This window comes from Dipodomys merriami, unplaced genomic scaffold (genome assembly GCF_024711535.1).
Source record: "Dipodomys merriami isolate MVZ:Mamm:240054 unplaced genomic scaffold, mDipMer1.0.p SCAF_6, whole genome shotgun sequence".
In the NCBI taxonomy this organism is placed as follows: domain Eukaryota; kingdom Metazoa; phylum Chordata; class Mammalia; order Rodentia; family Heteromyidae; genus Dipodomys; species Dipodomys merriami.
The window spans coordinates 89,167-111,918 of NW_027206179.1; the positions used below are offsets into that span (position 1 = coordinate 89,167).

General features: G+C 55.3%; 2 protein-coding genes across 2 annotated transcripts; one reads left to right on the top strand and one right to left on the bottom strand.

Annotated features, from left to right (window-relative positions):
- The first annotated feature begins 1,492 nt into the window (after positions 1–1,492).
- Positions 1,493–4,979, top strand: Nanos3 (nanos C2HC-type zinc finger 3). The gene is made up of 2 exons (XM_070001826.1): positions 1,493–1,961; positions 4,918–4,979. Exons 1-2 carry the CDS (start codon positions 1,493–1,495, stop codon positions 4,977–4,979), a joined length of 531 nt encoding a protein of 176 aa, XP_069857927.1.
- An 879-nt stretch (positions 4,980–5,858) lies between these two features.
- Positions 5,859–22,598, bottom strand: Brme1 (break repair meiotic recombinase recruitment factor 1). The gene is made up of 9 exons (XM_070001828.1): positions 22,536–22,598; positions 20,369–20,418; positions 16,516–16,666; positions 15,557–15,632; positions 14,818–14,928; positions 12,419–13,597; positions 9,033–9,130; positions 6,606–6,698; positions 5,859–6,320 (listed from the first exon to the last, which is right to left on the bottom strand). The coding sequence occupies exons 2-9, from the start codon at positions 20,397–20,399 to the stop codon at positions 6,188–6,190; spliced, it is 1,872 nt and encodes a 623-aa protein (XP_069857929.1). The 5' UTR covers positions 20,400–20,418; positions 22,536–22,598; the 3' UTR covers positions 5,859–6,187.
- Positions 22,599–22,752: the final 154 nt, after the last annotated feature.

A 22,752-nucleotide genomic window follows, 5' to 3' on the forward strand; every position in this document is an offset into this window, starting at 1 on the left:
GCTTAAGATGCAATGCATATGTATAAGGCCTTAAGTAAGGGCTTGCGGTGCAAAGGCCTGGCTAAGGACTCAAGGGGTTCCTCCAGGCAGGTGCCTCAGCTCGGCTAGAGGTGACCCTGAAGCCGGGCACTGGTGGCTCACGCCTGTCATCCTGGCTACTCAGGAGGCTGAGATCTGAGGATCACAGTTCAAAGCCAGCCCAGGCAGGAAAATCCATGAGACTCTTCGGTCCAATGAACCACGAGAAAACCAGAGGTGGCGCTGTGGCTCAAGTGGTAGAGCGCTCGCCTTGAGCTGAAGAGCTGAGGGACAGCGCCCAGGCCCAGAGTTCAAGCCCCATGACCAACAACAACAACAACAGAAGTGATCGGGAGATTTTTCTGCCCCTAGGAAGAAGTCCTACACAGAGTCTGACGGCTATTCTCCCCAGGGAAGAGCCGCGGGGGGAGGTCATAGGGAGGAGATAGAGTTTGTGGGTGTCTCTTAGGGCATGGGGGGGGTCATCTGTCAGCTAATTTGCCACCCGTGAATGGGTAGAGGAATGAATGGAAGAATGGATGGAGAATGGACAGATGCATGATGAGTGGAGAGAGGATAGATGGATAGATGACTAGATGGACAGACAGATGGATACCCACATCTGGTAGACACTGAACCTTGGCTCCTGATACCCAGGTCTTTCACCCCCCCCTCACCTCCTCTGAGGAACTCCTGACCCCACCCATCCTCCAGACCCCCAACCTGAGGTCTTGTTCTGGAGATCAAAGGGCTGATTTCTAGGGATCCCCCCCTAAGCAGATCCTGGCCCTGCTCCGACCCCTGCTTTCTGTGGGGAACCCACCCCCATCCTCCCCTGCAGTCACCACTGGGCTCAAGGTTAGAGGAGGAGGAAGGCTTTGAACTGGGGTAGGTGAAGTCCTGCTTCTCTGTTACACTTTGGTGGTGTGAAGCTCCCGGAGGGAGGCCAGAACTTGGGGGGGGCAGGGCGGGGTCTAGCTCTTGTTACCCCTACAGACAGCTGGGACTCACACACTCTCCCAATCACCTCCAGGGGTCCCAGGAGAAGGAAGACATGAAGGAGTCAATTATTGATCCAAGCCAGGCTACTAGACTTTTCTCAGTCCTCCCACTGACCCTCACTGCCCTGTGGCCAAGTGGAGGGCCCCCCACCCCCCACCTCCCACGGGGAGAGGAGGCCCTGGCGTGGGGGTGCAGGACTTAAGTGCTTCTCAATCCTGTGTCCTCTAGCTGCCCTGTACAGACACCATGTATCCCCGCGGGGGCAGGTGTGAGGAACCCCAGTTCCTATAGGCAACCTCCCACAGCCTGCCCCGCCCCCCTCTTGCTCAGCCCCTCCAGGGGAAGGAGAGCGCCCCCAGGCAGAATCTCAGGCTCGGGGAGGAGAGAGGAAGGGCAGAAGGAGGGAGCTTGGAGTCCCGCAAAGGTCCCTTCTCTGTCTGCCTCCCGCGGCCTGGCACGCTCGGGCCCAGCCATGGGGACATTCAACTTGTGGACCGATTACCTGGGTTTGGCCAATCTGGTTGGGAGTCTGCGTGGAGAAGAAGAGCCGGAGGTCAGGCTAGATGACCCCCAGCCCAAGGCAGCCCCAGCCTCCTCCAGCCCCGAGTGCCAGGAGCCCCCGGCCGGGCCCGCGCAGGCTGCCGATCGCCTGTGTTCCTTCTGCAAACACAACGGCGAGTCGCGGGCCATCTACCAGTCCCACGTGCTGAAGGACGAGGCCGGCCGCGTGCTGTGCCCCATCCTGCGGGACTACGTGTGCCCGCAGTGTGGTGCCACACAGGACCACGCCCATACCCGCCGCTTCTGCCCGCTCACCGGCCAGGGCTACACCTCGGTCTACAGCTACACCACCCGCAACTCAGCGGGCAAGAAGCTGGCCCGCCCGGACAAGGGGAAGGCTCAAGATGCCGGCCACCGCCGAGGAGGAGGACCAGCTGCAGGTGTTCAGGGGATGGGTGTGGAGGGGGGGATCTGTCCCTGGCTTGCTTTCTGGTGCCCGTTGAGGTGGGGTTAACCCTAACACCATACCCCCACCACCACCACCCTTTGTTGGGAGAAGCTCACAAGAGCCTGAGGACTGCCACGTAGAAGGGGTGGGGAGCTGGAGTCAGGATCTGCTGTGTGATCTTGGACAGGTCACTCTCCCTATCTGGGCCTGCTGGGCAGGGGGTGGGCTGGAGGGGAACTACCTCCATGCCTGGGGTTGGGGTGGCCAGGAGGTCATCTGGGTTTGGGGGTGTGATCGGCTTCCCACGAGTGAGTGGTTAGAAGCTTGCATGACCAGGGAGGATTTACACAGCCTCTCAGAACGGTGCCTTTTTGTGATTTCTGTAAGTCGGGTGCTGGGCACTGATCCCGATGAGATGAGGGAGTCCTGGAGGGCTTCCTGGAGGAGGCAATTTTTGGAAGCCCGGAAATGGCTACCGAGTGTGGCCCAGGGCCTTGGGGCTGAACTTAAGTCCAGTGTCTGTGTGTATGGTAGTGTGTGTCTGTATGGGGGGGAGGTGGGGGGAGGAAAGAGTTCGGAGTAGAGGGGTCTGTAAGTCATTGGGGGTCTTCTGAAAAGTTCAGACTTGGGGTTAGGATTGGAGCTGAACTATAGAGTGCTTTCTCTTTTTCCTTCCTGTGTGAATCCTAGCTTTTCATCCCCAGTAAGGGGGGGGGGGTGAGAGAGAGTTGAGATTTCGGCTCTAAAAGCGAGCAGTAGGGCAAAGCCTGAGAAGGGAGAGTGGGGCTCAGTCCCAGGGGGTTCTAGAAGGAGTGGGGTTCAGGGGAGACTTCCTGCCCACTACCGTGGGCTGAACATCACTGTAAAGCAGCTCAATGTAGCTGTAGTTAAGGCCAGCTGCCGGGCCCAGATCAGGGAGGGGTACAGCAGGGCCCAGGGTGAGGGTGTGGGGTCTCCCACATCAGGTCTTCTCTCCAGGGTCTGCGTGCATTTCTTTCTCTTGTGTGGTACTTGGGTTTGAACCTGGGCTGCACACATGCCGGGGCAGGTCTCCCCCGTGACCCTCGGCCTGCACCCTGTTGCTGCTTTAGCTGTTTCTCAGGTAAGCGCAGGGTCTCATGTCTTGCCTGGGGGCTGGCCTCAGACCGCCGTCCTCCTTCAGCACAGCCAGCTTGTTTGTGCCCCAGGCTGTCCTCCGTCACAGCCCTCACCTTTGCGTCCACCTCCGGTGTCAGCTGGGATTACAGGAGTCATCCTGACCCAGGTGTCTGGTCCTTATCTACATTTTTCTGCCTTTTTTTAAAAGATGTTTTTCTGCAAGAAGCGCTTTGTCAGACACGTCACCCCAGCCCAAGACGAACCCTCGCTCACTTCCTCCCTCCTCTCCCCTTTCCTTCTTCCCCTCCCCCCCTCAATCCTGGGGCTTGAACTCAGGGCCTGGGCACTGTCCCTGAGCATCTTTGTGTTCAAGGCTAACACACTACCACTTGAACCACAGCATTTTCTGAGTAGTTCATTGGAGATAAGCGTCTCATGGACTTTCCTGCCCAGGCTGGCCTTGAACCACAATCCTCAGATCTCAAACTCTTGAGTAGCGTGAGCCACCAGTGCCCAGCTTCACTTTTTCGATTTTTGGTTAGTTGTGGGGCTTGAACTCTGGGCCTGGGTGCTGTCTCTGAGCTCTTCAGCACCACAGCGCCACTTCTGGTTTTCTGGTGGTTCATTGGAGATGGGAGGGTCTTTGCTGTCTGGGCTGGCTTTGAACTGTGATCCTCAGATCTCAGCTTCCTGAGTAGCTAGGATGACAGGCGTGAGCCACTAGTGCCTGGCTCATTTATTTTTGCATATGGACATAAACTAGTTGCATATGGACATAAACTAGTTCAGCCAGACCAACTTCCCCCTTTCCTGGAACCTGCCCCCCCCCAGCCTAGCCTGTTTTACTCTCTTGTCACTCTTTCTTGAGGTAGGGGGTGTGTGTGTGTGTGTGTGTGTGTGTGTGTGTGTGTGTGTGTGTGTGTGTGTGTGTGTGTGTGTGTGTGTGTGTGTGTGTGTGTGTGTGTGTGTGTGTGTGTGTGTGTGTGTGTGTGTGTGTGTGTGTGTGTGTGTGTGTGTGTGTGTGTGTGCAGGCCCAAGGGCTGGTCCTGGAGCTTGAACTCAAGGGCACCACTTGAGCCACAGCTCCACTTCCTACTTTTTGGTGGTTAACTGGAGATAAGAGTCTCATCACAGACTTTTCCTGCCAGGCTAGCTTTGAACCTTGATCCTTGAGTAGCTATGATTACCTGTGTGTGCCACTGGCACCGGCTTTTTTAAAAAAAGTTATTCCATCCCCATCCCCAGCAGTTTTTTGTTTTGTTGGGGGGGTCCAGCTGTGGGGCTTGAACTCTGGGCCTGGGCGCTGTCCCTCAGCTCTTCAGCTCAAGGCTAGCACTCTACCACTTGAGCCACAGGGCCACTTCTGTCTTTTTTCTTTTTGCTTATGTGGTAGCTGGGGAATCGAACTCAGGCATGCAAGGCAAGGGCTCTTCCACTGAGCCACCTTCCCAGCCCCACCCCCAGCAGTTTTTAAGGGCACACAGGGGTCTTCCCTTACTGATGGAGGGACTGGATGGCCGATGATTGGGTGGGTGCTGGGGCTGTGCGCGGCCCCGCCCGCAGCATCCGGCTTCCCTAGCTCTGCCCAGCCGGCGGCCGGCGCCCGCGGCCCCGGGGCTGTGGGAGGAGAACTCATTCTGGCCACGTGAATGCCTCGGAGGGGGAGCAGGCGGTCGCCGGCTCGCGGGGGCCCGGTCCCCAGCGAGGCTTTGGCTTGCGTACCCGTTGCGCCCCCGGTGTGCCCTTGCCGGGGCCGCAGGGGGGGGTCGGGACCGAGGGGTGCGGGGAACCCCCCCCCGCCGGCCCCCGGTAACCGAGCTCCCTCCCCCCCGCCTTCCGCTTCCCCGCAGGTTCCAAAGGCGCGGGCAAGCCCGCGGGGCCGTCGCCCCCCGCCTGCCCGCCCAGCTCCTGAGCGCCCGGACGCCGCCGCCGCCGCCGCCGCCCAGCGCTTCCGAGGACGCCCCGCGGCCGCGGGCCCGGGCGGGGCCGCCCCACACCTCGCTCAATAAAGTTCACGCGTGGATCGAGCTCCCAGAGGCCTGGCCCGGGGTCAGCGGGAGGGGGGCCGGGCCCTCAGGAGGCGGCGCTGCGGGGCCTTCCCTGCCGCTCCCAGCCGCCCTTGCGCGCGGGCACCGGAGGGGGGGGTGGGGGGGGAGGGGGAGCGGGACCTTTCCTTCCCAGCAGCAGCAGGGAGTCGGGACCTGGTGTGGGGACACCTGGGGGGCCTCTGCGGGGCCAGGATGGGGCGCTGGCCTGGGGCGGGAGGACACGGGCTCGGGGCCACACTAGTGAGTTATGGAGCCCAGGACTTGGGGAGACACCAGGACATTTGCGGGGAGGTCGGGGGGAGGTGCAGCCGCGGGTCTGGTGTCCTGCCCAGGACGGGGGAAGGGGAAGGGGGGAGCCACTGCTGGTCGGGGTGACCCCCAGGGGGGTGAGGGCCTGACCCGACCGTGGGGCCCCGGCCCAGAAGCACATGTTGAGCAGAGGTCAAATTCCAGGCAGAGAGCCGGTGGCCTGTGTCAGCCTGGGATCCCAGCCACTCAGGAGGCCGAGATCTGAGGATCCAGGTTCAAAGCCAGCCCATGCAGGAAAGCCCTGAGACTTCTAGCCCAACGAACCAGCAAAAAGCTGGAAGTGGAGCTGTGGCTCAAGTGGTAGAGCGCCAGTCCCATCAGTAAAAGCTCAAGGGACAAGCCCCGGGGGCCAAGTTCAAGCCTCAGTACTAGCCAGAGGAAGGCGGTGGGTGGGGGGCCGGAAATGCCTCCACTCTGACGGCAAGTCACGAGGGCCCACCCACATTTATTACCTCGTCCCAGGAGAAGCCAAAACACATGCAGGAGGAGGAAGACAACTAAGGGACCAGGGGCCGCTTCCGGAAGGGGAGTAAATTCAAACATCAATTTGCAAATCCAGATACACGGCTAAGGGGATGGGGGTGGGGGGCACGGGATGGCTGGGGTCCCGGCCCTGGGCCTCGGATGGAAACCTGTGGAAAACTCACTTCCTGTCTGCTGGGGGGGGGGGGGGGTGCCCAGGCCAACCCTCTGGAGGAGTCAGCCAGGGGAGCAAGAGGGATTTCAAAAGCTGGGTGCTCCAGACTGAGGCCGTGCGGGCAGCCTACAGCGCCCTCCAGCCCTGCTCCCCCAGGGGGGCGCCCCCAGACCCCTTGGCTTTATGGGGTGCCTTTGCCTTGCGGGAACTGAGGCGCTTGCAGGCTTCCAGATCCCGGTGGGTGCTCATTATCAGTCGGCTGCGTGGGAAAAGGAGCACCATGGTCGGAGTCCCCCGGAAGTCACCCTCTCCAGGGACGGAGGCCGCTGCCGGGCCAGAACCCCTCCAGTGGGCTGCACCTGCGCGCGAGAGGCTGCCCAAGCCCGCCTCCTCCAGCCCAACTTGATGGTGTGATTGCGGTGGCGGTGGAGACCCCCAGGAGAATTGCTGCCTACAGAGGGTTCTTGCCTCAGTTTCTCCTTGCGTCCCAGTGGCTACCCCCAACTCTACCTGCCGGACCCCCCACAGCCACACCCCAACTTACTTGAGGTTGGAGAGTTCCACGATGAGGCCACGCACGGTGTCAGTGGCGTCGTCCATCCGGGAGGGCGCGGGGGCCGGGGTTCCCTCAACTGGCCTGGGAGGAGGGAAGTCATTGCTGAGCTGGAGGCCTTCCTCTGGCCTCTGCCTCTTCTCTTTGCCCAGGACCCGGCCCTCGCTCTTCTGTGGTGCCCTGCCCCTCCTCCCGCCTGGGCCTCGCGGCTCCATCCAGCTGAAATCCTAGTTATCTGGGAGCCCTCTCAGGCTTCTGGGAAGTTCTTTCCCAATGGGTCCTGGGGCTTCAATTCCACTACCTTTAGCACCCTGAACCCCTGGGGCTGCCCAGTGCTCTATCACTGGTCCCAGTGGGGGGCCTGTCACCATCATTCTCAGAGCCACAGAAAGAGCGGAGCCAGCAGCCCAGCACTGAGGAAGGGGAGCTGAGGTGTGGGATAAGAGGAAGAGGGTTGGGGTGACAAGGGGTATCATGGTTCGGTCAGGGTTGGAGTTGGGCTAAGATGAATCATTAGGGTACAGGTAGGTGACGGTAATGGGAAGGGCTAGTTTAAAGGAAGTTTCCACATGAAGTGGGACAGGGTGGCCTGGGGTACAGCTGGGGTCAGGAGTGGGGTGGAATTAAGTGGAGGTTTGGTCAGGGTTGGGTAGGTTCCGAGGAGCATTGGGCCTCGGGAGATGGTTACAAAGGTGGTTCGGTTTAGAATTAGGATCTAGAGGGAGGGGAGCTAGGTTTAAGGCTGGGATTAAGATGATTGTTGTGCCAGGTGGGCGCCAGTGGTTCACACCTATAATCCTAGCTACTCAGAAGTCTGAGATCCGAGGATCATGGTTCAAAGCTAGCTTGGACAGGAAAGTCCATGAGACTTTTTTTTTTTTTTTTTTTTTTTTTTTTTTGTCGGTCCTGGGTCTTAAACTCAGGGCCTGGGCGCTGTCCCTCAGCTCTTCAGCTCAAGGGGAGCACTTGAGCCACAGGGCCACTTCCGGTTTTTTGAATGGTTTATTGGAGGTAAGAGTCTCACAAACTTTCCTGCCTGGGCTGGCTTTGAACCACGATCTTCAGATCTCAGCCTCCTGAGTAGCTAGGATTACAGGCGTGAGCCACCAGCTCCCGGCTCTGAGAAACTCTTATCTCCAACGAACCCACAGAAAACCAGATGTAGTGCTGTGGCTCAAGTGGTAGAGCACTTGCCTTTAGCTGAGGAACTGAGGGACAGCGCCTAGACCCAGAGTTCAAGCCCCACGACTGACAAGGAAAAAAAAAACAAAGGATGTTGTTAGGTGAGGGGCAGTGTTCAGGCTCATGCAAGGCATGGTTAGGGTTAGGGTAGGACAGGATCGCTGTTCCCGTGAGGTTAGGGTTTGGGCTAGTGCCGGGTGCATGTATGTCTGCACCTCCATGTGGAGTGGGCCTGGCCAGTACCTGTGGGCACAGCAGATGGGCTGGCAGAAGGGTCAGGGCCTTCCCCGTGTGGACCTCAGGCCAACACTCTGCCTCCTCCCTCAGCCCAGTCTAGGCTGTGCCAGGGAAGAGGGGGAGGGGGAGGGGTTGGGGGAAGGAAAGGAGAGGGGACCAGGGAGGGCAGTGTCCCTCCCCCGCAGCGCACACAACAGACCCTGTCCTCCGCTACTGCTGAGCTTGGGAGTGGGTTATAAACCTGGGATGGCAGGGGAAGGCATGTTCTACACATACGCATGCACACGCGCGCACACACACGGACACACACACGGACACACACACACACGGACACACACAGACACACGCTGCACACTGATGACCGAAAAACAGGGAAATGGTGGCTGGCCTGGGCTGTCAGATCAGGAGACGAAAGGAGGTGGGACATTAGAGTCTCATGCGTGGCAGGGTTGAGAAGCCCCGGATGGTTGCTCCTTGCCCAGTCTCTTCCCCCTGCCCATGGGCAATCCCTGTTCCCAAGAAATTCTTTTATTTATTTATTTTTTTGGTGGTCGTGGGGCCTGAACTCTGGGCCTGGGCGCTGTCCCTCAGCTCTTCAGCTCAAGGGGAACTCTACCACTTGAGCTACAGCACCACTTCCGGTTTTCTGGTGGTTTATTGGAGATAAGAGTCTCACAGACTTTCCTGCCGGGACTGGCTTTGGACCGTGATCCTAGATCTCAGGCTCCTGAGTAGCTAGGATTACTGGTGTGAGCCACCACCGCCCAGCCCCAAGAAACTCTTATACACAGAGTCACAGAACCTACAGATCTGGTGTCACTGGGCTCCTGGGAACAGAGACTGGCTTAGTTGATCGCTGATCTCCATTTTCAAGAAGCCAGGGGTTCACAGGCAGTGTGAAAAATGAGGCTCACTCTCCCTAGCTAGAGGGTGAGGGGAACTGGGGAGCACTCATTACCCCCCAGAGCACAGGGCTGGCCAATCAGGTTCGGGGCTTACCTCGGCTTCGCCTCCATCACTGCAACCGGGTCTCCGATGGTGGCACATGGGCTGGGGCCAGGCCACTCGAGGCCTGGCGTTGTCCCTTCAGGAAAGCCCTAGGAGGAGAGCGCAGTATGTGAAGAACCCATCTTGGAGCAGTGGACACGGAAGGCACCTTTCCTGAAGGAACCGCAGTCCCCCACTAGGGGGCAGTTTACCAACAGTGTCATCAACGTGTCCATGGTGGTGCGGTTTTGTGACATTCATCTGTTGTCATTTGGATATGAACTGTCCCCCCTCAGGGTTCCTATGCTGGGGGTTTGGTCCCCACCTTGTAGGCTGTTTTTGTTGTTGTTGGTCGTGGAACCTGAATGCTGGGCCTGGGCGCTGTCCCTCAGCTCTTCGGCTCAAGGAGAGCGCTCTACCACTTGAGCCACAGTGCCACTTCTGCTTCTGTGGTGCTGAGGAATCGAACCCAGGGCCTCACGCATGCAAGGCAAGCATTCTACCACTGTGCCACCTTCCCAGTCCCCTATTCAATCATGTGCGTTGATGTCATCCACGGATTTACCATTCATAGGCTGCTTAGGGAGAGAACCTAGTGAGGGGAAGCAAGCTTACGGTGGGTGGGGCTTTTGCTGGTAGGGAAAGATTGCTAGGGGCAATGGTACTTTCTGATTGGAAGAAACAGGTCACCATGGGCGGGGCCTTTGAGAGTTGAAGCCTGCTGTGGGCGTGGCAGCCTCTGGTTAGGGGAGAAGGGCCTCTGTGGGTGTGGCCTTTGAATGGTACAGGTTATTCCCAAAACACATTTCCTCTTTCCCTCCTCAGCGCTCCATTTCCTGGCTGCAATGGTGAGAGAGCCTTAAGCTCCCCACACGCTCCCGGCCATGATCTCATCTCAGGCCCACCGCAGTGGAGCTGCCCAACCACAGGTCAAAGCCTCTGACACGGAACCCACCTACACCCTTCCTCCCTCCCGGTCGTTTCCTTCAGGCGTCCGGTTCATCACCGATCACCACGCCAAAACGCGCAAAGAGGCAAGAAGAGAAGAGGTGGAGGCAGCCGGCCATCCCCGGCTGCCGAGGCTTCCTCTGAGAGGCAGGCAGGCCTGGCGGGGCCCCTGAAGAGAGGAGAGCCTCAGAGAAGCACGGTGAGGAACACCCTGAACCCCAGCATCTCTGCCTCAAGGGGACACCTCACCAAGTCTACAGACCCCCCCAAAATGACTGTGCCCCAAATGTCAGTGTTTCAGAAGCTGGGACACACACCAGCTTCAGACTCGCTGTCTTCAGTGTCTCTCTCTTTCCTTTCTTTCTTTCTTTCATTTTTTTTTTTTTTTTTTTTTTGTCGGTCCTGGGGCTTGAACTCTGGGCCTGGGCGCTGTCCCTTAGCTCTTCAGCTCAAGGCGAGCACTCTACCACTTGAGCTACAGCGCCACTTCCGGTTTTCTGGTGGTTTATTGGAGATAGGAGTCTCGCGGTCTCTCCTGCCCGGGCTGGCTTTGAACCGCGATCCTCAGATCTCAGCCTCCTGAGTATCTAGGATTACAGGCATGAGCCACCAGCGCCCAGCTTCTTTCATTTTTTTGTCGGTCGTGGGGCTTGAACTCTGGGCCTGGGCGCTGTCCCTGAGTTTCTTTTGCTCAAAGCTAGTGCTCTAGCACTTGAGCCACAGCATCACTTCTTATGTGGTGCTGAGGAATCGAACCCAGGGCCTCATGCCTGCAAGGCAAGCGCTCTACCACTGAGCCACCTTCCCGGCCCCTGCTTGAGTCTTTTCTGTAGCCAACTTTGTGGTTTAAAAATGCAAGCACTATCTACCACTGAACCACCCTCTCAGGGCCTGCCCCCCTCCCAAAGAGACTCTATCTCCAATTAACCACTCAAAAACTGGAAGTAGAGCTGTGGTTCAAAGTGGTAGAGTGCTAGCCTTGGCAGAAGAGCTCAGGGGCAGTGCCCAGGTCCTGAGTTCAAGCCTCACAACTGCCTAAATAAACCAACAAACAAATAGTACAATTTGTAACCGGGTGCCCGTGGCTCATATTTGTAATCCTGGCTACTCAGGAGGCAGAAATTGGGATTGTGGTTCAAAGCCAACCCAGGCAAGTAAGTCTGTGAAACTCTTATTCCCAATTAACCAGTAAAAGCTGAAAGTGGAGCTGTGGTTCGAGTGACACAGTAGTAGCCTTAGCAAAAAAAAAAAAAAAGCCTCAGGGATAGCACCCAGGCCTTGAGTTCAAGTCTAGGACTGGCACACATGCACAAAAAACATGTAATTAGAAGCTGGATGCTGGTGGTTCATGCCTGTAATCCTAGCTACTCAGAGGGTTAAGAGGCTTGAGAAACTGGTACCAGGCTGTTTGCTTGCTTTTGCAGTGCTGAGGATGGAACCCAGGGTCTACTGCAGCTAGCCAAGTGCTCAGCTCTGGAGCCCTGCCGCCCAGCCACACCCAACAAAACTAAACCCTACTGCATCACTACCTCGCCCCGGCCCAGATGTGTAACTGCTCAACAATTACCATTAAGCAGAGCAGGAGACCGGGGTTTCTTTGATGCTCACAGCCATCAGGACAACAGGAGGCCTTGCTGGTTTCTGGGTCTATCTCTGCTTATTCCCAGGAGTCCCCTTCCCTCTGCCATCCTGCTGGGGGGTGGGGGTGGGGCATCTGTCCTGCCCATGGGAACCTGCTTGGCCGCTGGGTGGCTCTGACTTGCTGGTGACAGGAAGCCGAGAAGCCACGCCCCTGTCACAGAGCCACGCCCCCCTGGGTCCTGCTTCCTTGGACTCTTCCTTCTGGGTGCACCTGACCCCACCTGACCCCACATCCCAGAAGCTCCTTCTGTCTTCCCTCCGCCACAGCTCAGGAGCCATAACCTGGGTCCATCCAATCAAAGAAGACAGCTCTTTGTTCCGAGAAGACAGAGGAGGACCCCCAGTTTGAGCTGAGGGTACAGCTCAGCAGTACAACGCTTGCCCAGAAAATGCCAGGCCCATGCTGGGTGTCAGCAGCTAACGCCTGTCATCCTAGCTACTCAGGAGACTGAGATCTGGGGATCGCAGTTCAATGCCAGCCCAGGGAAGCAAAGTCTGTGAGACTTATCTCCAATGAACCACCAGAAAATCAGAAGTGGCACTGTGGCTCAAGTAGTAGCGTGCTAGCCTTGAACTGAAGAGCTGAGGGACAGCACCCAGGCCCAGAGTTCAAGCCCCACGACTGGCCAAAAAAAAGAGAAAGAAAATGCCAGGCCCTGGGTCCCATCCGCAGCAACACACACACACACACACACACACACACACACACGCATGCACACGCACAAACCCCCAACCCAGGAGTCTGCTGGGTGAACGGATGCCACAACCCCCCCCCTTCCATTACCACGGGGCATCTCGGCCGTGCTCACCTGCTCAGGGGGGAGTTCCACATCGGTGACATCCAGGGCATCCTGCATCTGACTGTCCAGCAGGAAGTCCAGTTCCATGGCTGGCGATTCTGGCCATGAGACCTGGCTTGCAGAAACCAGAGAGACTTGGGGTGGCCCCGGCAGGTCTGTGGAGGTGTCTGTGCCGCCCGAGCAGGCTGCGGTCTCCTGCAGAGGGCCATCGGCTGTGTCTGGGTCATTCAGCAGGCTGGAGACTTGGGGGGATGGATGGAGCTCCCTGAGGTGCTGTTGGCACTGGCTGGGTAACTCGGCTGGCTCTCCAGGCACAGGGGAAGGCAGTGTGCCCATCACTTCTGGTCCTTGGGGATCCGGTGTCCGATCCACCTGTGGACCTATTTCCAGGATTACAAGGCCAGGATCTCCAGGATGCACTGTGGGCTCTGGATTCCCCAGAGCTGAGGCCTCGCAGAGGGGCTGCTCCTCCGGCTCTGTCTCCCCTCCGCTGCCCTGCAGGGCCCCACTGATGTCTGGCTCGGGGGCCTGATTGTCAGGAGAGGCCGGAGGCCCGGCCTCCTCCAGAGTCAGGTTCCCCATGACAAGGGTCTCTGTCATGGAACAGCCCACGGGACAGTTCTGATCTGCTTCTCTCCCAGCCTGGCTGCTTAGCTCCCCAGGCTCGGGGAGACCCTGGGCCATTGATGGGGTGTTTGTGAACATCAGGGGAGGGCTCAGGCCTTGGGCGGAGTGTAGGGCAGGAATGGACCCCACCGGAGAGCCTGGGATGCCATCTCCTGCTTCCTGAACCACCCCAGGCGGATCAGCTTCGGCCCCATCGTGGGGGACTCCACATTCGGGTTCCTCCTCTTCATCATCACCGCCGGACAGGCGCCCACTCTGATGCCCATCACTTGGCACTTGAGGCCTCTGCGTCGGAGGCTCATGGTTGCTCCTTGGTTTTGACATGGGGTGCAAGCTGGCTGTTTCCAGGCTGCACAGCCCCTCCTCCACTTTGGGACAGAACTCTGGCAGAGAATCACCACTGCCAGGCACAGTGGTGAGCTTCTGGCCAGGCTGCTGGGAGCAGGGGTCATCTGCCTGTGCCTGCTCTCCCAGCACCCCGGTCTCTTGGAGGTTGAGCTCTGGGGGGTCCCCAAATGACTGGGTGCTAGCTGGCTGGGCACCTGGCTCAGGCAGAGTTTCCTGTGGGAAGGAAAAGAAGTCTGGGGCTAGGAGCCTGTGTCTCACACCTGTAATCCTGGTTACTCAGGAGGCTGAGATCTGAGGATCACAGTTCCAAGCCAGCCTGGGCAGGCACGTCAGTGAGACTCTTATCTCCAATGAACCATGTGTAAATCAGACGTAGAACTGTGGCTCAAGGTGGTAGAGTGCTATTCTTAGTTAAAAAGCTCGGGGATAGCGCCCAGGCCCTGAGTTCAAGCCTCACCAGTGGACAAAAAAAGGTTGTAAGCCAGGTGGTAGCTTACACCTGTAATCCAAGCTGCTCAGGGGGCTGAGATCTGAGAATCTCAGTTCAAAGCCAGCCCGGGCAGGAAAATCCATGAGACTCTTATCTCCAATAAATCACCAGAAAACCAGAAGTGGTGCTGTGGCTCAAGTGATAGAGTGCTTGCCTTTAGTTGGAGAGCTGAGGGACAGCGCCCAGGCCCAGAGTTCAAGTCCCGTGACCGGAAAAAAAAAAGGCTGTTTTTTTTTTTTTTTTTTTTGCGGGGTGGGGGGGGGGTGGGGGGGTGACTTGTGGGGCTTGAACTCAGCCTGGGCGCTGTCCCTAAGCTCTTCAGCTCAAAGCAGGCGCTCTACCACTTGAGCCACAGCGCCACTTCCGGTTTTCTGCTGGTTCCCTGGAGTTAAGAGTCTGCCTGCTTCCAGCTGCTCTTTATAGCTACCCCCCTACTCCCCATGCTGTGCCTACTGTCTCCAACACCTGGCCACCATTCATCTGAATGCTACCTTTGTAATCTTTCTGGTTTACTTGTTTATTTGCCTTACTGTGGCGGGAACGCAGGTCTAGTACATGGGAGACAAGCCCTCTGCCAGCCAGCTTCAGCTGCTCCAGGCTTTCTAGGGTATTCGGGGCTAGGGTTGGTTCCTGGCACAGTTGCTGTGAATCCTCACTATCTACCTTACCTTCTCCATGGTTGTGTGAGACATGGTGACCCCCCCAAATTCCCAGTGGTAAGGGACAGAGAACCTGGCGTAGGGCTTGGGATAAGTCTGATTCTTTCTGCACACTCAGGAAAGAGGCTGCAGGCCTCACAGACCTGTGGGCCTGCTGCCAGCCGTGCACATCTGGGGAGGGGGGAGGGGCAGGAACAGCAAGAGTCAGAGAAGGCCGACAGAGGTAAAACCCGACACAGAGGCCTGTGCCCAGCCCGCCCAGGCCCCCAGCTCCAGCCTCTTACCAGCCGGCCCGGCCTATGCTTGCTCGTGGCCACCTCCACCCTGGCCTCCACATTTCTGGCTGCTGTCTTCCTGGCTCTGGCGAACTGGGGGACAAACCTCCCCACCGGAACCTGGAAAGCCAACACAGCCAGCACCGGAGCCATGAAGATGCAGGAAGGGGCAGGCCCTGGAAAAAGCTACCTCTGCCTGGTCCTCCAACCCCCTCCTCCTCCTCTCCCTGATCCTTCTCTCCTTTCTCCTTCCCCCTCCTCTTCCATCTCCCTCTCCATTTCCTTTTTTGTTTTTGTTTTTTCTTGTTGGTTGTGGGGCTTGAACTCTGGGCCTGGGCGCTGTCCCTCAGCTCTTCAGCTCAAGGCTAGTGCCCTACCACCTGAGCCACAGCGCCACTTCCCGTTTTCTGGTGGTTCATTGGAGCTGAGTCTCTCGGACTTTCCTTCCTGGGCTGGCTTTGAACCATGATCCTCAGATCTCAGCCTCCTGAGTAGCTAGGATGACAGGCGTGAGCCACTGGTGCCTGGCCATTTCCTCCTATTTCTCCTCCATTTCCCCATCTTCTTCTTCCTCCCCCTACTCCTCTCCATCCTCTTCCTCTTCTTCCTCCTCCTTTTTCTTCCTCCTCCTCTCCTTCCTCCTCTCCCTGCTAGTCCTCCTCTCCTTCCTCCTCCCCCGCACCCTGTGGTCGGGGCAGTGCAGCCTCAGCAGGGTCTCCTGTACTTCCAAGGTCACAGTGCAGCTTACCTGGGAAGGAGGGAGATCAGGCTCCTTTTCCGGTCGCTGTAGGGGCCCGAGGACGTGAGTGTCCGCATTTGGAGAGCTGTGTGGAGAAAGACAAAATGGAGAGAAAGTGAGGTCTCCCAGGACTGTCACCTTACATGCTAGGAGGAGGTAGGAGGTTAGAAGGGTGGCACTCAAAGCTTCCTAGCCAGGGCCCACAGACATGGACATTGGATGGTGTCGGAGTATTACTCAGCCATGAAAAAGAATGGAATCCTGTCATGGGAGCAATGTGGAGGGAACTGGAAGGTCTTGTGTTGAGGTTAGTTAAGCAGAGCCAGCAAACACTGACTGCATGGCGTCTCTCCCACGTGGGAGCTGTGGAAAGGGCTTGCACAGAGGTAGAATCTTGGTCCCCAGACACGGCAAAGGTGGAGAGAGGATGGTTAATGAGGAGAGGCTGCAGATGGTTATTTTTCTTTCCTAGTGCTGGGATGGAAACCAGGGCCTTGTGTGGGCTAAGCCCAAGCCCCTAGGGGATATAATTTTTGGCCTTTTTCTTTTTTGTCAGTCATGGGGCCTGAACTCTGGGCCTGGGCGCTGTCTCTCAGCTCTTCAGCTCAAGGCTAGTGCTCTACCACTTGAGCCACAGCACCACTGCTGGCTTTTTCTGCTTCTGTGGTGCTGAGGAATCGAACCCAGGGCCTCATGCATGCAAGGCAAGCACTCTGCCACTGAGCCCCCTTCCCAGCCCAAGAGTGTGATCTTGAACAACTCTGTGACCTTGAGCCAGTCCGCGAGCTGTTGCTCAGTTATAGTGTTGGCCTTGGAGGATGAGCTGGGAGAGGCCAGACAGACATCCCAGGAGGCGCCATGGTGTAGGAGGGCTCATCTTGGCCTGCTTCTCCTCTGCGTCCTTCCCACCAGCTGCTATGCTGTGGCTGTGAGTGGGGATGCCTTCTGGAATGTTCCAAGCCACCTACCTGGGGCAAAGCTCTGCAGAGAATGAGTATCCTGAGCTGTCTTCTGACTCTTCAGGATGACAGAAAGGGTCCAACTTGTTACTCTGGGCATCCTGGTTGGAGTTTTCCAACCTGGGGCTCTTGGCGGGGTTTGAGGGATGGCCTTCCTCTTCTGGAAGAAGAGGAAGATGAAGGAATTATGGGGGGACCAGGAGGAGGCATCTTGTCCTGAGTTGGCTCAGGATAGACCTGCTCCTCTGCTCTCTGTGGAGTGGTATGGGGCGAAGCTCTAAACAGGTGTTGAGATAGCGTGCTTGTGTGGGTACCAGGGGACGCAGAGGTGTGGTGTTTTAGTCGTTGGTCGCTTGTTTTTGTTTTGTGCCAGTCAAACTCAGGGCCTAGGGGCTGCCCTTGAACTTTTTGCTCAAGACTAGCAGGTTACCACTTGAGCCACAGCTCCACTTCTAGCTTTTTCCTGGCTAATTGAGAAGAAGAGTTTTACAGAGCTGGGCGCCAGTATGGCTCACGCCGGTCATCCTAGCTACTCAGGATGCTAAGATCTGAGGATTGTGGTTCAAAGCCAGCCTGAGCTAGAAAACCTATGAAACTTTTTTTTTTTTTTTGGTCAGTTGTGGGGCTTGAACTCAGGGCCTGAGCGCTGTCCCTGAGCTCTTTTTGCTCAAGGCTAGCTCTCTACCACTTTAAACCAAAGCTCCACTGCCAGTTTCCTGATAGTTAATTAGAAATAGGAGTCTCACAGATTTTCCTGCCCTGGCTGGCTTTGAAATGGGTTTCTCAGCTCTCAGCCTCCTGAGTAGCTAGGATTACAGGCGTGAGCCACCAGTGACCAGTTCCATAAGACTCCTATGTCCAATGAAGCAGCAAAAAACTAGAAATGGAAGTGTGGCTCAAGTCACAGAGTGCTTGAGTGGAAAAAAGCCAAGCGAGAGCTTGAGGCCCTAAGTTCAAGTCCCAGTCAGTCTACACACACACACACACACACACACACACACACACACACACACACACACACACACACACACACACACACACACACACACACACACACACACACACACACACACACAGCTTCTGCTGATTATTTGTCACATCTCCTGGGCAGCCAGGAAGGATCCAACAATACACAGCTTTGTTGGCGTGGTTTGTGACCACTGATTTGCAAACACTAAGGTTGGCTGAGTCCATAGACATTTGTACCAAAATGAAAAGTGAAATCTTCAACGGAAGAGAAACTCTTGATTTCCTTCCTTTGATCTGCCCCCTGGGACTAATTTCAGATAAAATAAGGCTAAGCTTTGTGTTCAGCGCCAGAGGACATCCACGCAGGGTGAGAACTGGCTTCTTTCACTACCTTCCAGAACCTTCCTGATCTTTGCCCCAACCCATCTATGGATACACAGAGTCCAGCAAACCAGAGAATCTACTGCCAAGAGAGGTCCCAAGTGACCCATCTTGGGTGGGCCTGGCTGTCCCCAGGTGTCCCCTTCCTTTCTCCACACAGCCGATGCTTCTCTCCTCTCTACACTGAATGTGTTCAGATGGTGTTTCTTTTCTGTTTGGAAAAAACAGGGGGTGCCATTGTAAGTTCATCATTCCCTAAGTAAAATGATAGTTCTTAAGTTGTAAGGAATCTGTTTCTGTCAAGCACCAGAGGCTTATGCTTGTAATCCTAGCTACTCAGAAGGCTGAGATTTGAGGAGGATCGCAGTTCAAAGCCAAACCACAGACAAGAAAAGTCTGTGAGATGTTTAATATCAATTAATCACCCCCAGAACCAGCAGTGGTTCAAAGGTAGAGTGTCAGCCTTGAGCAGAAAAAGCGAAGGGACAGTATCCATGTCCCGAGTTCAAGCCCCAGACCTGGCACCAACCCCTCACCCCACACCCCCCCAAAAAAAAACCCAACTTGTATTTTCTACTTTTGGTTTTCCAAAGAAGAAACTGAGGCAACAGCCTCAGTACTATCTCCCAATGAGCAAGAAAAGTTAAGAACCCAGATTTTTGGCCACTCAGAGTGCCACCTTCAGCTACCCACCCCCACAAGAGCCTTGCAACACTTCAAATCCTAGGCAAGGTTCACCTCTGGGTATGGCTGCCCTGAAACCTGGGAGCCACACGGCTAAGCCACGGGCTCACTGCCAGACTGGGAGAAACATGGGAAAACTCACTTTTCCTTGGATACACCTCTCCATCCGGTCTGGATTGTTTATTTATTTGTTGGCTTACAGGACTGTGTTAGGTAACTATTTTCTTCTTCTTTTTATTTATTTTTTGTCAATCATGGGGCTTGAACTCTGGGCCTGGGTGCTGTCCCTCAGCTCTTCAGCTCAAGCCTAGCACTCTACCACTTGAGCCACAGCACCACTTCTGTTTTCTGGTGGTTTATTGGAGATAAGAATCTCATGGACTTTTCTGCCTGGGCTGGCTTTGAACCATGATCCTCAGATCTCAGCCTCCTGAGTAGCTAGGATTTACAAGCATGAGCCACCAATGTCCAGCTTCAGACATTTCTACAACAAATTCTCCCATGCTCCTCCCCAATGCAGAAGCACCAACCCATGCCAGCTTAGGCCAAAGGCGACCTGTGACCTGTGACCTGATCTACTTGGGAGGCTGAGATGGGAGGGATCGCCTGGGTCCAGGTGTTCAGGACCAGTCTGAGCAATATAGCAAGACTCTAGCCCTTCTGTTTTTTCTGGTCAGTCTTGGGGCTTGAACTCAGGGTCTGGGCACTGTCCTGAGCTGCTTTTATTCAAGACTAGCACTCTATCACTTGAGCCACAGTGCCACTTCTGGTTTTTTGTGTGTATGTGTACTGAGGAATCAAATCCAGGGCTTCATGGGTACTAGACAAGCACTCTACCACTAAGCCACCTTCCCAGCCACAAACCTAGCTTTATATATATACATTTTTTATTATTATCTTTAAGTAGTTGTACAAAGAAGTTCCCATTGGGGCTAGGAAGGTGGCTCAGTGGTAGAGCGCTTGCCTTGCATGCATGAGGCCCTAGGTTCGATTCCCCAGCACCACATAAGCAAAAAGAAAAAAGCCAGAAGTGGCACTGTGGTTCAAGTGGTAGTAGAGCACTAGCCTTGAGCTGAAGAGCTGAGGGACAGTGCCCAGGCCCAGAGTTCAGGCCCCACGACCAGACCCCAAAAACAAAACAAAACAAAGAAGTTCCATTCTACAAAACAGTATATGAAGCCGGGCACCAGTGGCTCACACCTATAATCCTAGTTACTCAGGAGGCTGAGATCCGAGGATCATGGTTCAAAGCCAGCCAGCCCAGGCAGGAAAGTCCATGAGCCTCTTACCTCCAATAAACCACTAGAAAACCAAAGTGAAGCTGTGGCTCAAGTGGTAGACTGTTACTCTTGAGCTGAAGAGCTGAGGGACAGAGCCCAGGCCCAGAGCAACAACAACAACAACAACAAGAAAAAACTACAAAAGAAAAAGTAGGAACTTGGGCCCGAGTTGGGTATACATTTAACTAACTCAGTGGCAAAAGTGCCTGCCTAGCACATCTCCAGCACGGAAAAAATAATAACAATTTAAAGGAAAAAATGCTAGCTAGGCATTAGTGACTCACGCCTGCAATCCTAGCTACTTGGCAGGCTAAAAGCTGTGGATCATAGTTCGAAGCAGCCCAGGTTGGAAGCGGAGCTATGGCTCAAGTGACAGAGCACCAGCCGAGCAAAACAAAACACAACACAACACAACAAAAAAACGACAACTAAGGAACAGCACCCAACCCTAGAGTTCAAGCCCCAGTTGCCAGCACTAAAAACAAAAACAAAAACCAACAACCACCAAGCAACAAATAAATAAAAAACAACCTGAATATATAAAATACCTGATGTGGGAGGCTTCTTTCTCTTATTCATTGTGTCTTCCTTGTGAAGTCTGAAAAAAATAAACAAAAGTCACTCCTTTTTTTTTTTTTTTTTTTTGGCCAGTCTGGGGCTTGGAGCTTCTTTGGCTCAAGGCTGGCACTCTACCACTCAAACCACACCACCACTTCTGCCTTTTTCTGTGTATGTGGTACTGAGGAATCGAACCTTGGGCTTCATGTATGCTAGGCAAGCGCTCTATCACTAAGCCACATCCCCAGCAGGACTTCTGTGCCTCACTCTGTCCCCAGCATCCTCAGCAGACAATAGAGGCTCCCCTCCTCCACCCAGACAGCCACTCATGGGACACCTGGCTACAGCCTTGGGCCTTGGCCTGGTGGGAATTCAAGGCCCCTCCACATGGCAGAGATGGGGTGCCTATCTTCTGCTCAGGGTCAGATTCATATAGGCCCCAGGGGTGGCTCCATGGAAACTTCTGGCAACCCTTCTTGCCGTTTCTGGAGTGAAGCACACAACACTCCTCTTGACTGGGGCCTTGCCAGGAACACACACATGATGGGCTTTTTTTTTCTTTCTTTCTTTTTACTTCCGGTGCTGGTCCTGGGGCTTAAACTCAGGGTCTGCGTGCTGTCTCTGAGCTTTTGTGTCCAAGGCTAGCAGCACTCTACCACGTGAGCCATAGCTCCACTTCCAGCTTTTTGTGGTTAATCAGAGGTGAGTCTCCCGGGACTTTCCTGTCCTGTCCAGGCTGATTTTGAACTGTGACTCCTGAGTAGCTAGGATTATAGGCATGAGCCACGAGCATCTGGCTACATGAAGACTTTTTTTTTTTGGTGGGGGGGCAGTCCTGGTCTTGAACTCTGTGTCTGGGCGCTGTCCCTGAGCCTCTTTGTGCTCAAGGCTAGCATTCTACCACTTGAGCCACAACACCACTTTGGGCTTTTCCTGACTAGTCTGTTGGAGATAAGAATCTCACAGACTTTCTTGCCTGAGCTCTTTTTTTTTTTTTTTTTTTTTTTTGCACCATTTCTAGTTTTCTGAGTGGTTTACTGGAGTCTTTATTGGACTTTCCTGCCAGGGCTGGATTTAAACCTTGATCCTCAGATCTCAGCCTCCTGAGTATCTAGGATGACAGGTGTGAGCCACCAGCACCCAGCACCTGGGCTGTCTTTGAACTACGATCCTCAGATTTCAGTGAAGACTTTTGAGTTGCTATCAGGCACCCTACAAGTTATCTGGAGCTGCCACAAGTGGCTCATGCGTGTAATCTTAGTTACTCTGGTTGCTAAGGTGTGACTTCAAGGGTGAAGGCAAGCTGCAGCAGAGATTCTTTTCCTTTTTTTCTTTTTGGTTGGTCCTGGGGCCTGAACTCTGGGTCTGAGCGCTGTCCCTCAGCTCTTCAGCTCAAGGCTAGCGCTCTACCACTTGAACCACAGCACCACTTCTGGCTTTTTCTGCTTATGTGGTGCTGAGGAATCCAACCCAGGGCCTCATGCATGCAAGGCAAGCACTCTACCACTGAGCCACCTTCCCAGCCTATGAGATTCTTATCCCCAATTAACCAGCAAAAAGCCTGAAGTGGATCAGTGACTCATTAGTAGAGCTCTAATCTTGAGCATTTTGAACTCAGGCCCTGAGTTTGAGTCTCAGAAACACACACACACACACACACACACACACACACACATGAGCTTATCTGGGAGCTGGGCATGGAGCCACTATATCTGTGACCCCAGCATTTAGGAGGCTAAAGCAGGAGGATCACTAGTTCCAGGCCAGCCCGGGCTCCATATGGAGACCCTATTTGAAAAAACAATAAAGTCAGGTGCACCCGTGGCTCAGGCCTGTTCTCCTAGCTGCTCAGGAGGATGAGATCTTAGGATTGGGGTTCAAAGCAGCCCAGGCAGGAAAGTCTTTAAGACTCATCTCCAATGAACCCGCCAAAAAAAAAAAAAAAAAAAAAAACCCTGAAGCCTAGAGCAAAAACGTAAAACACAAAAACCCTCAGCCAGAGCGCTGAGGCCCTGAGTGCAAGCCCCAGAACCAATCAAAAGGCAAAAGGAAGACATGTGGGGGCCGCGGGGGATCCCCTGGGGTTCTTGGGTGGGGAGGAAGGTTTAAGGGACCCAGTTCTTCAGGTTATGGGGTCACACAAGCCAAAACACCGACCTGGACCCCAGAAATCGTCGCGGTCACTCCGTCCTTGGTGGCAACAAGGTGGGCCAGGATCTGTGGGGGACAAGGCGCTTGAATTAATTAACTAATTAACTGCACTGCAGGTTTGGGGGTGGGGTGTTTGGGGGGCATGTTTTGGAGAAAAATGTCAGTAATGGGCCGTCCCGGAGACCCCGGAGCGGCGGCCCGGCCCCCGAGGCCCCAGCTCCCC